The sequence below is a fragment of the Xyrauchen texanus genome, chromosome 8 (assembly GCF_025860055.1).
Source record: "Xyrauchen texanus isolate HMW12.3.18 chromosome 8, RBS_HiC_50CHRs, whole genome shotgun sequence".
NCBI classification, from domain to species: domain Eukaryota; kingdom Metazoa; phylum Chordata; class Actinopteri; order Cypriniformes; family Catostomidae; genus Xyrauchen; species Xyrauchen texanus.
In genome coordinates this window covers 34258447-34270623 of record NC_068283.1, presented here as the reverse complement: position 1 = coordinate 34270623, position 12177 = coordinate 34258447, and the positions used below count along the sequence as shown (strand labels likewise).

General features: G+C 36.5%; 1 protein-coding gene across 1 annotated transcript; it reads left to right on the top strand.

The window, feature by feature from the left end:
• Window positions 1–297: 297 nt before the first annotated feature.
• LOC127647956 (solute carrier family 35 member B1-like) lies at window positions 298–10717 on the top strand. Its single transcript, XM_052132489.1, has 9 exons — window positions 298–837; window positions 3680–3783; window positions 4027–4157; window positions 4288–4318; window positions 5715–5875; window positions 5978–6104; window positions 8233–8339; window positions 8505–8658; window positions 8974–10717. Exons 1-9 carry the CDS (start codon window positions 716–718, stop codon window positions 9024–9026), a joined length of 990 nt encoding a protein of 329 aa, XP_051988449.1. The 5' UTR covers window positions 298–715; the 3' UTR covers window positions 9027–10717.
• The last annotated feature ends 1460 nt before the right edge of the window (window positions 10718–12177 follow it).

Sequence of the window (12177 nt, the reverse complement as noted above, 5' to 3'; positions counted from 1 at the left end):
ACTATGCGAGTACGGCGACTTGTATTACTTCTCAGTAACGGTAGAAAGGTTGCATTAATTAATTTATTAAGAACATAAATGCACACTAGTAAGAGCTGTCAATATCGACATTGAGTGTATTTCATCATCCAAGCATATAACAGAAAATAAAACGACCGTTTAGCTGACCGAAAGGCGGTTGACAAATAATGATAGGACACTCTGTCTTTAAATATCTTTAAATTCTGTCTTTGTCAACATATCTCAATTTACATGCGTATCAACAGCCTCCCTGATTTTCATCGGGTCCTTCTGCAACATTGTCTCTGACGCGACTATGAAAACGTGTTTTGAAGACTGTCCCAGCATTTCTAATTTGTAATCTGTAAATGTCAACAACAACAAAAAGCCGCAATCATTCTGGCATTCGCTCCGCGCATCATTGTTTGAAGATGCTGACGTTCGTCCACAGGACAGTTTACTGATCTGTAAATAAAACATTAAGTGAACAAGTCAGCAAAGTGATAGTGTAATATCTTCATTATTGTAAGTTGCTTTCAGACTAGTTTTTTATTAGAGGAAGGAGAGCTTCATCATCATCAGCAGAGAGAGAAGAGGGGTGTCTAGAGTTGCATCATCATTTCTGATTGCCGGTAGAGTGGATCGGGACGCAGCACCGCGGGATAAGGGGAGCGGAGCGGTGTCCGTGTCCATACCGAGACTACTGGACGACAGCATGGCCGCTGGGAAGACAACGAGCAAACCATCTCTCTGGCAGAACGAACGGGTCCGATTCATCATCTGCTTCATCGGGGTGTTCGTGTGTTACTTTTACTATGGAATACTACAGGAGACAATGTGAGTGGGACAGCATTGCCTTTTGAAACTGGGAAGAGCCTGAGTGGCTTTCTAGAAAAACGCCAACCTTGAGTTTTGAAATGACGAAGAGATGAGCGTCTCATAAATTTCTGTACTGCATTTGCTTTACATTACATACAAGATAAAACTGCTTGTTGCTACTTTGTTAATGCTTTTATTTTGAAGTAGAGACGACCTGGGATATACAGTAAAGAGCAAGCCCAATATAACATACATTGATTAAGTGATTAAAAATAAAGCACATAAATAACGTTACAAAAAAAAGGTTAAAGGTTTAGTTCACCCCATAATGAAAATTCTCATGCCATCTCAGATGTGTATTTGCAAAACAATATCTCAGCTCTGTAGGTCCATACAATGCAAGTGAATGTGGTCAGAACTTTGAAGCTCTACAAAGCACATAAAGGTAGTATAAAAGTAATACATATGACTCCAGTGGTTTAATCCATATATTCTGAAGTGGTATGATAGATGTGAGTGAGATACAGATCAGTATTTAAGTCCTTTTTTCTATGAATTCTCCTTCCTACCCAGTAGGTGGTGATATGCATGAATAATAATAATAATAATAATACAAATAAAAAAATTAATATGAAGGTGAAAGTGGAGCTTTATAGTCAAAAAGAACTTAAGGGTGATGAGGGCGAGTAAATAATATATATTTTTTTTTGTTTGAACCGTCCCTTTAAAACACATACACAAAAAATGAAAAGAAATGCTCTAAACAACTTGCCCTTGTGATTTCATGAGTAGAGAGAGGAACTGTAAGTATTTCTCATTCCTGTTTCTGTATGAAGTGGTGTATGATATTTGATGCGGAGCCACTTTAACTGGCACCCCCCTTTTTGAGCATTTACCATAAAAAGACATACACAGATTTAAATGGTTGTAATTCATGAATGCTTTGGACTACAGACCAAATCTTGGTCTTGTTTGAAATAAGACACTTAGTGGTTTATTGTTGAAGTCATACTTGATATAATTAAATCATATATAAAGTTATAGAAGTTTAAGTTTATTTTATTTAAAATGTACTGCTCCAAACTTTTTTTTTCTTTATTAAAAATATTATTAAACCTTTCTCTGGTGACCCTAAAAATGCTATGAAGTAAAAGCCATAAGTCTTACAAAGTTGTGTATACAATTTTAGCTTGATATGCCAAAAAATGAGTTTGCTATAATGTTTTGTGTAGGCGCAGTACCCAACATGGCCACTGGATGTCATCCAAGCTCTACTTGTTGATTAAAACTTAAAGGGCTGTAATTCATGAATGCTTTGGACTACAGGCATAATCTTGGTCTTGTTTGATAGAAGATACTTAGGGGTTTATTGCAGAAGTAATAATTGATTTAATTATTAAAAAGTTATGGAAGCTTAAATTTATTGGAATGAAAATGTACTGCACTAAACTTGCACCAAACTTGTTCTTTAATGAAACAAAAAAATATATAAGCTGTGCCTGGTCATCCTAAAAATGGCAGAAATTCAAAGCCATAAGCCTAGTCAAGTTAGGATTTAAATTTGAGCTTTATTTAACAAAATAGTAGGTTGCAGTGACATTTTGTTTAGACACCGTACCAAAAAAGGCCTCTTGGTGACCTCCAAGCTCTACTTGGTGAATGTTGCTGGCTAGTCCAATCCTTATCAAAAGTATCATCTGGAGAACTTTTGCACATAAAAATAAATGAAGAAAATGATAAAACAATAAAAGAAAAATGTATTACAATAGTTTAAGATGGTTTTACCTAACTGAATCTGACAGAAATCAAATATTTGGCTCTATAATAATGTATAGTGACAGTCTTGCGGCTATTTCCCCCAGCAATAACAATTTGCCAGTATTGGCCAATTAGTCAATAAAACGACTTTTCATTGGCTGAATGTTTTCAGAAAGGCAAAATTGCGATTGTTGTGACAACACAATAAAGAGTGTTTCAAACTGCCCTGTTGCTCATTTTCTGAAAGATGCATTTACCATCATTGGACAAATTGTTTTGAGGTGGGCTGTCCCTGTTCAGAAACTACAAAACCCTTGTTCAAAAGGTTACAAACATATACAAACATTATACAAAGTAAACACAGCAAAGAAAGAAAATTAGAAAATTCTTCGCAAACATGATGCATCAACCATGAAGAATCTGTTGATCTTTCTTTATATTCTCAGTTCTTTTGGACAAAATCTCTTGATGGATGTTATGTTATGAACCTCTTGTGATACAAAGCAAGCCCGATGATTGCATGATTGTACATCTGTGCATCACAATTTCATAATAAATGCTCTTGTTTCCATTAGGAGATTCATTATGGCACTAATTAATGCATTACTGTAATTACATCATTCAAATTGCAAAAAATAGGGCATATTTAGAATCTAGAGACTTATAAGGTTTATCTGGATTAAAGGAGGATTTGAAGGTAATATAGTCCAATAAACATAAAAAACAAATAAAAATCTTCCCAAATAAGGGACGGTGCCAGATGCCCCTTAAACCCCGCCTTCTAAAGACTTGTAAGCCAACCCAATGCCACCATACCCAAATTACATTTTCTTATAATTTACCCTACAAACTGATTTGAATTATCTGTGATGATAGTTTGTGTGTAGTTTGTGAATAAGTGTTTTAGTTGTTTTTTGTTAGTTTTTTCTTTCTTTGTGAACGTCCTTAGTAAATCTCTTCAGCTAGAGCTAAAATTAAGAGCTGTTGTAAACAACTGTTTATCCACTAGCCACTGTTGGCTATATATTTCCACAAGTGATTATTAAGTTCCCTTGCTTCTGCCAGCTGGTACATCAATGCATCTGTCTTCTGCTTCATTCAGCACGCGAGGGGACTACAGTCACACAGGGAAGAAGGAGAAGTTTCGTTACGCCACCACACTGGTCTTCATCCAGTGCATCATCAATGCTGCTTTTGCCAGAATCTGTGAGTCAAACTTTTGTGTTGAATTGCTTTGTGTTTTTAAAGTTATAGGTACATAAGAAATGAATGGAATCACATTGCACCTCTTTCTTATTAGGAGTTGGTGCTGTGGCATAGTTGTTAGTGCATATGCTACGTACAGCACATTGTGTCATCATGGCGTGGTGCTCATACAGGCTGCACAAGTTTAAATCAGACTCACAACAGTTCCCACAAGTAATTTCTCATTATTTGTTGTATTTGTAGTAATTCAGTTTTTTGAGGGCTCAAAGCTGGACCGCACTAAAAGCTGGATTTATGGCATGTGTTCTTTGTCTTACCTGGGTGCCATGGTCTCCAGTAATTCATCCCTGCAGTATGTCAACTACCCAACACAGGTCTGCACCTCTCCTTACTCACATATCCCTCTGTTACTCGCTCTTTCCATGTCTTATGAAAATAAATGAGAGACACTATTTTCCCATGTGTCAATGTGAGTTTTAATATGAGTATAATGGTTCTTTCTAGGTGTTGGGAAAATCCTGTAAACCGATTCCAGGTAAAAATAATTTATTCCTTATTTCTTTTAATCATACAAACATTGGTCTCATGTTTCAAGAATGTAGAGCATGCTATGCTGGTTTATTAGTACATTATTAGCCCCTGTATAGTTGCCCTTTTGGTTGCACTTGTACATATAAAAGTCTGTATAGTGGCCCCTAAAAGTATTTAGACACTTAAGTCGCACTTTAAAATGTGTGAATATCATTGCATTACACAGCAAGATATCAAACCAAGTGGCATTCATTGAAAGAAATATAGCTCAAGCAAAGCATTTCACAAATATGTTGTTATAAAACAATATATATGCTAGTACATTTGAGGGGAACTGACATCATACATCCACTAAAATGACATTGCAAGTAGTTGGTTCAAAGTAATGGAAATAAAATTGTTTCAGAACTGAAAAGGACCAGCATCATTTGTATCATTTCATAAATATTTAAGTTTAAAGGCATAGTTCACCCCAAAATGAAAATGTTTTCATCATTTACTCAACCTCATGCCATCCCATGACTTTCTTTCTTCTGCTGAACTCAAATGAAGATTTTTTAGAAGACTATCTCAGCTGTGTAGGTCCTCACAATGCAAGTGAATGGCAGCCAGAAACGTGAAGCTCTAAAAAGCACATAAAGGCAATATAGAAGTAATCCATAAGATTCCATTGTTTTATTCTGTCTTCTGAAGCGATCTGGGTGAGAACAAACCCAAAAAATAACTCCTTTTTTACTGTACATCTTGCCAGTGCAGTCTCTAGGCACCATCATGATTTCAAGCTCGATTACGCTTCCTAGTGCGTGACACATGCGCAGAGTGCTAGATGGCGCTAGGACGTGAAATTGACCTTAAAATCATAATCGCAAAGGAGACTGCAGATATCAAGAATTATAGTGAAAAGGAAGTTTTCTTTTGGTCTGTTCCCACCCAAAAACAATTGGATCGCTCCTGAAGTCATGGATTAAACCAGTGGAGTCTTATGGATTGAGTTTTTTTTTTTTTTGGAGCTGCATAGTTCTAGTCACCATTCACTTGCACTGTCCTACAGAGCTGAAATATTCTTCTAAAAATCATAATTGTGTTCTGCAGAAGAAAGAAAGTCATAAACATCTGGGATGGCATGGGGGTGAGTAAATTATGAATTTTTATTTTTGGGTGAACTATCCCTTTAAGAGTCTGGATACTTTTTAGAGGCCACTGTAGCGCACGTTTAATGACTAATGCGGAGTGTATATTCCCATATGACCATATTTGTTGGCTTATAATTGTTCGTCATATGGCTATCTATTGTTTATTTGCCAGTTGTGCCATGTTTGCATATTTTCAAGCACATAACCGTTACTTCAGAACATTGATGGTTGTTTTTCCATTATGCTTTTATCCCTTTGCTTCCACAGTAATGATTCTTGGTGTCACAATCCTGAGGAAGAAATATCCCATGGCGAAATATCTGTGTGTGTTTCTGATCGTCACTGGGGTTGCCCTCTTTCTCTACAAACCTAACAAAGGCTCCACCACATCAGATGAACACACATATGGCTTTGGGGAGATGCTGCTGGTTGGTCTTAGTTTCAATCTGTTCCATCTTTTAAAATTGACGTAGCGTACTATTTGTGGTCCTCTGTGTAAAGACGACCTGATTTGTGAGGTCTGATTGCAGCTGGTCTCATTGACTCTGGATGGGCTGACAGGTGTAGCTCAAGATCACATGAGGGCACGGTACCAGACGGGAGCCAATCACATGATGCTGAATGTCAACCTGTGGTCCACACTGGTCCTAGGAATTGGTGAGTTATTAAAGAGGGTTTAATACAAATTTGATTCCCTGCGGCCCACTGGTGTTGACCAAAAGCCCATAGATAGTGTGCCTGAAAACTGTTTAGTGTACATTTGTCAATTTGAGAAACAAACATCTTGATCAACTAAACCTACAACTTCTTCAACAGTAATGTACTGTATTTCCTTCACTTTGGTAGTGAATGTATCTTATGGTTGCTGGTTATTAAAGAGAAAAGGACAGTGGTATAAAATACATTTGTCAATTGAGTAAAGCAGTGTAGACAGAAGAGAACAGAATAATATTTAAGTGTTATTTACCAGTGTCTGGGTGAAATCAAATATAGATGGTATTTGTTGAAGCAACTAAGTGAATATCAATATTTATCACTTAATTTGGCTAGGCTACTATGGCTGTATGTTTAAAATCAGGGTTCTTCTGAATGCCTTATTTACCCCTTGTTTCCCCAAGTGTTTTGTCCTTCAAGTACATTTCAGTACATATTGTCCTCCAGTAGGGGGAGCTGTTGCTCTATGGTTTGTTTAAGCGTCGTTCTGATGGCAGGGTTGACGGAAGTCCTGCTGATTTCCTGCAGCTGTTCAGTCTGTCTGCTTCGGCTCTGACAGGCATCTGTTCCTCACTTTTAATCTTTAATCTCATCACCCATGCAGCAAACTTCTTGCCTTCCAAACCTCTCATTACAAAACCAGAGTTGCTTTCCAGCAGCATTTGTTCAGAAATAATAAAGTTTTGGTTTAGGAAGTTGGTTCGGGGCCCAAAATGAATCCTAATGCAAATCCACTGGCTTCGACAAGTACATGCCGGTTACTTTATTAGTAACTGCGGCATAGCACATGGTATTGTTTATCTAATTGTAAGAATAATAATCTGATGCTCATAGCCATACAGTCCATCTACTAAAGTAAAGTTCTGTCTGTTGCAACAGTTCATCTACTATTCTTCCTAATTTTAAAGGGATAGTTCACCAAATAATGAAAGTTCTGTCACAGTTTATTTACTTACCCTCATGTCATCCCAAAGGTGTAGGACTTTCTTTCTTCTGCTGAACACAAATAAAGGTTTTTTGAGGAATATTTCAGCTCTGTAGGTTCATACAATGCAACTGAATTGTGGCCAAAATTTTGAAGCTCCAAAAAGAATATAAAGGCAGCAATAAAGTAATCCATATGACTATAGTATATGACAGGTGTGATTGAGTAACAGTTTAATACTTAAGTCCTTTTTTTAAATTCTTCTCCCGGCCCAGTTTGTGGTGATATGCTCGAAGAATACTAATCACCAAAAACAAAAGAGGAATGCGAAAGTGGAGATTTATTGTAAAAAAAAAACTTCAATATTGACCCACACATCTCATATTTCTTCAGAAGACAAGGATTTAAACACTGGAGTAATTTGGATTGCTTTTATACTGCCTTATGTGCTATTTGAAGCTTCATAGTTCTGGTCACCATTCACTTGTATTGTATGGACCAACAGAGCTGAAATATTCTTCTGAAAATCTTAATTTGTGTTCTTCAGAAGACAGAAAGTCATAAACATCTGGGATGGCATGAGGGTGAGTAAATGATGAGAGAATTTACATTTTTAGGTGAACTTTCTCTTTAAGCCAACAAAGCAAATGTATGAGAGACAAAATCACGATGGATCTAGTTCACGTTTTTGTAGCGGGTTTAGATTTACTAAGAAATAGACACTGGCTCATCTTGTTTATGATGCTGTGAATGAAACAATGACCTGCACAAAGATATATTTTTAATAAAAGTAATGCAAAATACAGTCACACAGACGTTACATTTTCAATTCACTCATGATCGGCCAGTGTGACTAAGTTCATTTTAAACCCTTCTTATAAACAGTGTTCGTCCGATGTGAGTTTTTCAGTGGCCGATGTAAATGCTGATATACAAAATCAGATTTAACAACAGCAAATCAGATGTGAAACGAACAATTATTTTACACAATATTTACTGAAATCTGCATCTGCTCACAGATGATAACGGCAAATTGGCAATATAATGGCAAATGAATTGACCTGGCCGATATATATCAGTCTAATCACTACTTTTAACCTTTAGCTTGAAGGTTTATTCTCACTCTCATTCTGTCTCTCTTCATAGTTGTGCTGTGGACAGGTGAGGTGTGGGAGTTTTTGGCATTTGCTGATCGCTATCCTGTCATCATCTATAATATCCTCCTGTTCGTACTGACTAGCGCTCTTGGACAGGTAGGTTTATTATGTGTGTGTACAGTGGATACACTAAATCATTCATGTATACAATTAATCACATTAATACTGTATTAGTAATCCAGGTTGTGCATATGTACACATGAGGTCACACAACCATGTTTTGCCGTAATAAGTGTCCTTTGCTCCCTTTCCTTCTCCTAGACTTTCATCTTCATGACAGTGGTGTATTTTGGACCGCTCACCTGTTCTATCATCACAACGACACGGAAGTTCTTCACTATCTTGGGTTCAGTTCTACTGTTTGGGAATGTCATCAGCACTATGCAGTGGTTTGGCACTGTCCTCGTCTTCCTTGGTGAGTGAATTATTACACTTATTGTATTCTGCTGTGAGTGTAATTTACACAAATAGCACAATAATTACTTCATTTTCTCTCTTGGGAAAGCAACTGAATGTTTTAATATTTTATCTACAATTAGTTTTTGAAATATTATTGACAGCCCTATAGTTACCTCCTTTCATTTGTCTTTTTACATCTCTCTCCAACTTCCATCTGAGCTTGTTAAAGTTGTTCTATGTTGAGCAGTACTAATAATGAGCACAGAGCTGTAAGGCCATAGAGAGTGGATGTTTATAATAAGCCCATCCATGACTCTGCTTTGTCCTTCAGGCCTTGGACTGGATGCCAGATTTGGAAAACCTCCTATGAAGACGACACACTAAAGACTGGAACTGTGTGTGTGGCTGCATGTGGACTCAGACAAACGTAGAAGTTTGTTTTCTCAACATTTTACCACACTGATTCCATCAGTGGTTTGCATTTTTAGCACTCAAATTATTGTTATTATGCTGATGTTCTGAACATTTAATTACGGGAAATATTTGCTCATTATCTCTCAAAATGGTATCTATGGTAACGGAGGGATATTGCAGACTACAGCGTGCTTAATCATCATCATCTGTCACGCTTATTGAGAAGAAGAAAAAATTGAATTCAAAAGATAAAGTCTGGATAAAGAAAGCACACGGCTGATTGTACCTCCTGGAAAACTCCCTCCAGGAAGGCAAGCACTGAATTTGTAACAACCCAGATTCTTACTTTTGACACATTTATACACGTCGCCATGCCTTCCAGTCATTGCTGAATTAAGACATGTGGATTCTGCATTAATGTTAGTCTTAATTTAGGCAGTGAATTCTGTTTAGCGTCTTGTTGCTGTCAGTGCATTCCCTAGGAAATGTGTGCATGTGTGTGGTGTGGATGAAATACTCAAACATCATTTACATGCAGTGGGAGGATGTTTGTCTCATTACACAGGCATACCTGTTTAGATTAACTCTTTAATACTAGACATGAATTATTTTCATACCAGGTGTCATATTTATATTCAAATCACAAGTGATGCATCTCATTTTTTTTTGTTTGAGGTCCGAAAGAAAGCAAACGTTTAGAAAGTTGAAAGTTTTATTTTTTTTTTTTTACAAAGAAGAACAAAAATATCTTCGTTATACTGTATCCTTATGTCAGAATTTATTTAGAAGATTATTACTCTGCGTCTCTATGGAGGGATCCATTTAGAATAATAACAGGTATTTAAATAAAAGGGAAACTCAGTCAGGTCGCTAGAAGATGTCGTTGAAAGGGAACATCTGCCAAAACCTCTGTTCATCTCTGCCAGCGTCATGCTTGCACTCTGTTTAGGAAGAGAAAAACATCCAAATTACATGAAACACACCCTGGACATGAATGGATTTGTGGTTTGCACATTTTAATCACAATTTTCAGACTGTTTGGGTCATTCCTCTTATGCAGTACCTTATTTTGAGCTCTGTAATTTTCAGAAAATGAATATGTCTGTGATATCATTTAAGTCTTTAATTCATTTCTTTAAAATGGTATGTGTTATATGCTTTGGTCAAGCTCAATTAGTTATAACTTGATTGTTTACGCAATATCAAGAACATTAACAGGATGGAAACAAAGAGCTAGAGTGGCCATTGTTTAGAGAGTTATCTTAAATGAGGGAGTCAACTTGAAGCTCATTTTGAGATTTCTTAACTACATTATGAGTGCAGTCATAGAAACAAAAAACGTCTGATGTCCCAGGACGTCAATAGCTCTGACTAGAACCTCAGAGTTGCCATTTTGTAATTACAGTAATTGTGCCATGACGTGAACGCAGGATTACTTTAATGGAAAGTTGAACTAAGACTATTCTTTCTATCTATTCATGATTATTATTATTATTTATTTATTTTTTTTGGAATTAGTGTTAAACTTTCAGACAAGGCTGTCAAGCCAACATTAAAATGTGTCCTGACAAACTTTACTGTATAATACTGTATGTAATTTCATGACCTAATATTAATGGATCGAATGTAGAATTTGTACAATAAAATATACACTTTCTTTCTTTCCTTGTCAGTTACATCTTTTATACAATTGTCAAAGGTCTGGTTAAACTATAACAGAATTCAGATTTTTTTTCTTCCTCTGACAAGTAGCCGTATAAATGCCGTAACTTCACTCATAATAAACGTTGAAAGCAGAACAGTTTGACAGCGCAGAGTTCTCTCACTTATTTGAAACTTGTTTTTGCCCTTTAAAATGAGAATTTGGTGCTGGAAAATGTACTTGAGGGTCCTGGATTTTCATTCAGTGATGCCTGGATGAACTTTCCAGAATTTACTAAATTAATTGTTAATACATATATTTGGGCTGATGTACCAAAAATTGTGAGCTGAAAATGTTATCCATTATATGATGGCATAAACAGTATGATGGGGACATGACAATGTACACTGTGTGTGTGTGTGTGTGTGTGTGTGTGTCTGCGCGTGCGTGGGCGGTTTGATTGGTTTGAGGACATAATTTAAGTTACAAACTGGTAATTACAAGGGTATTATGCTATATATGTGGTTTATGAGGACATTTCTAGTGTCTCCATAAATCAAAGCACTTAAAAAAAACATGCTAAACTATTTTTGTATTTTTGTAAATGTAAAAATGCTGAAAGTGTTTTGTGAGGTTTAGGGGGGTAGTGTTAGGAGATAGAATCTATAGTTCGTACAGAATAAAAATCATTACGTCTATGGAGAGCCCTCATAATGATAGCTGCACCAACGTGTGTGTGTTGTATATTGTTTAATGGTGTGAGTGGTTTTTATTGTCACAATATTGAAAAAAAGTTCAAAGACTTAAATAACATGTATCTCAGATTGTGTGCTAAAGCAGAACATGACGCCATTAACCATGATCAAACGTACCTGACAGGAGTTCACCCTCCACCTTTCATAATAGTGATCGCAGTAGAGAGCCGTCGCTGTTTGCCTAACAGGAACTCTGAGGAAAGGTTAATGTGCAATTCAAAGCCGAAAATGAAATTGCAGGGAAACAAACACTGCTGCATGTCAGGAAGGCAATCTGATTAAAAGAGCCAGCAGTGACAGTGCAGCAAAACTACATTTCCAGACTCTCCGTTTGAACAAGCTGGCCTGAGGGTGTCCTGGCTAAAATGATGAAGAAGAGCTTTGCTTCTTTTCTCTCTCTTCCTCTCTTATTTCAATCTCACGCTCATTTTTAATCAGAACACTTGTAGGCCATGTAAATGGAAATTTCAAGGATGTTTTGTAACACACGCCATGACTATAAAAAGGTAAAAATAGGACGAGGTTGATCAGAATTATAGAATTGTGGTTTCCAGACCTGGTAAAGACAGAACAACCTTAAAAAGTTGTCATCAATTTTTAGAGTAAACATATATTTGTCACTGATGAGTTATAAATGCATGGATGTATAGTTTCATAAGCATATTTAATATTACAATTAGGCATCTATATGTCATTTTATTGCACTTTTACATTACAAAGGCTT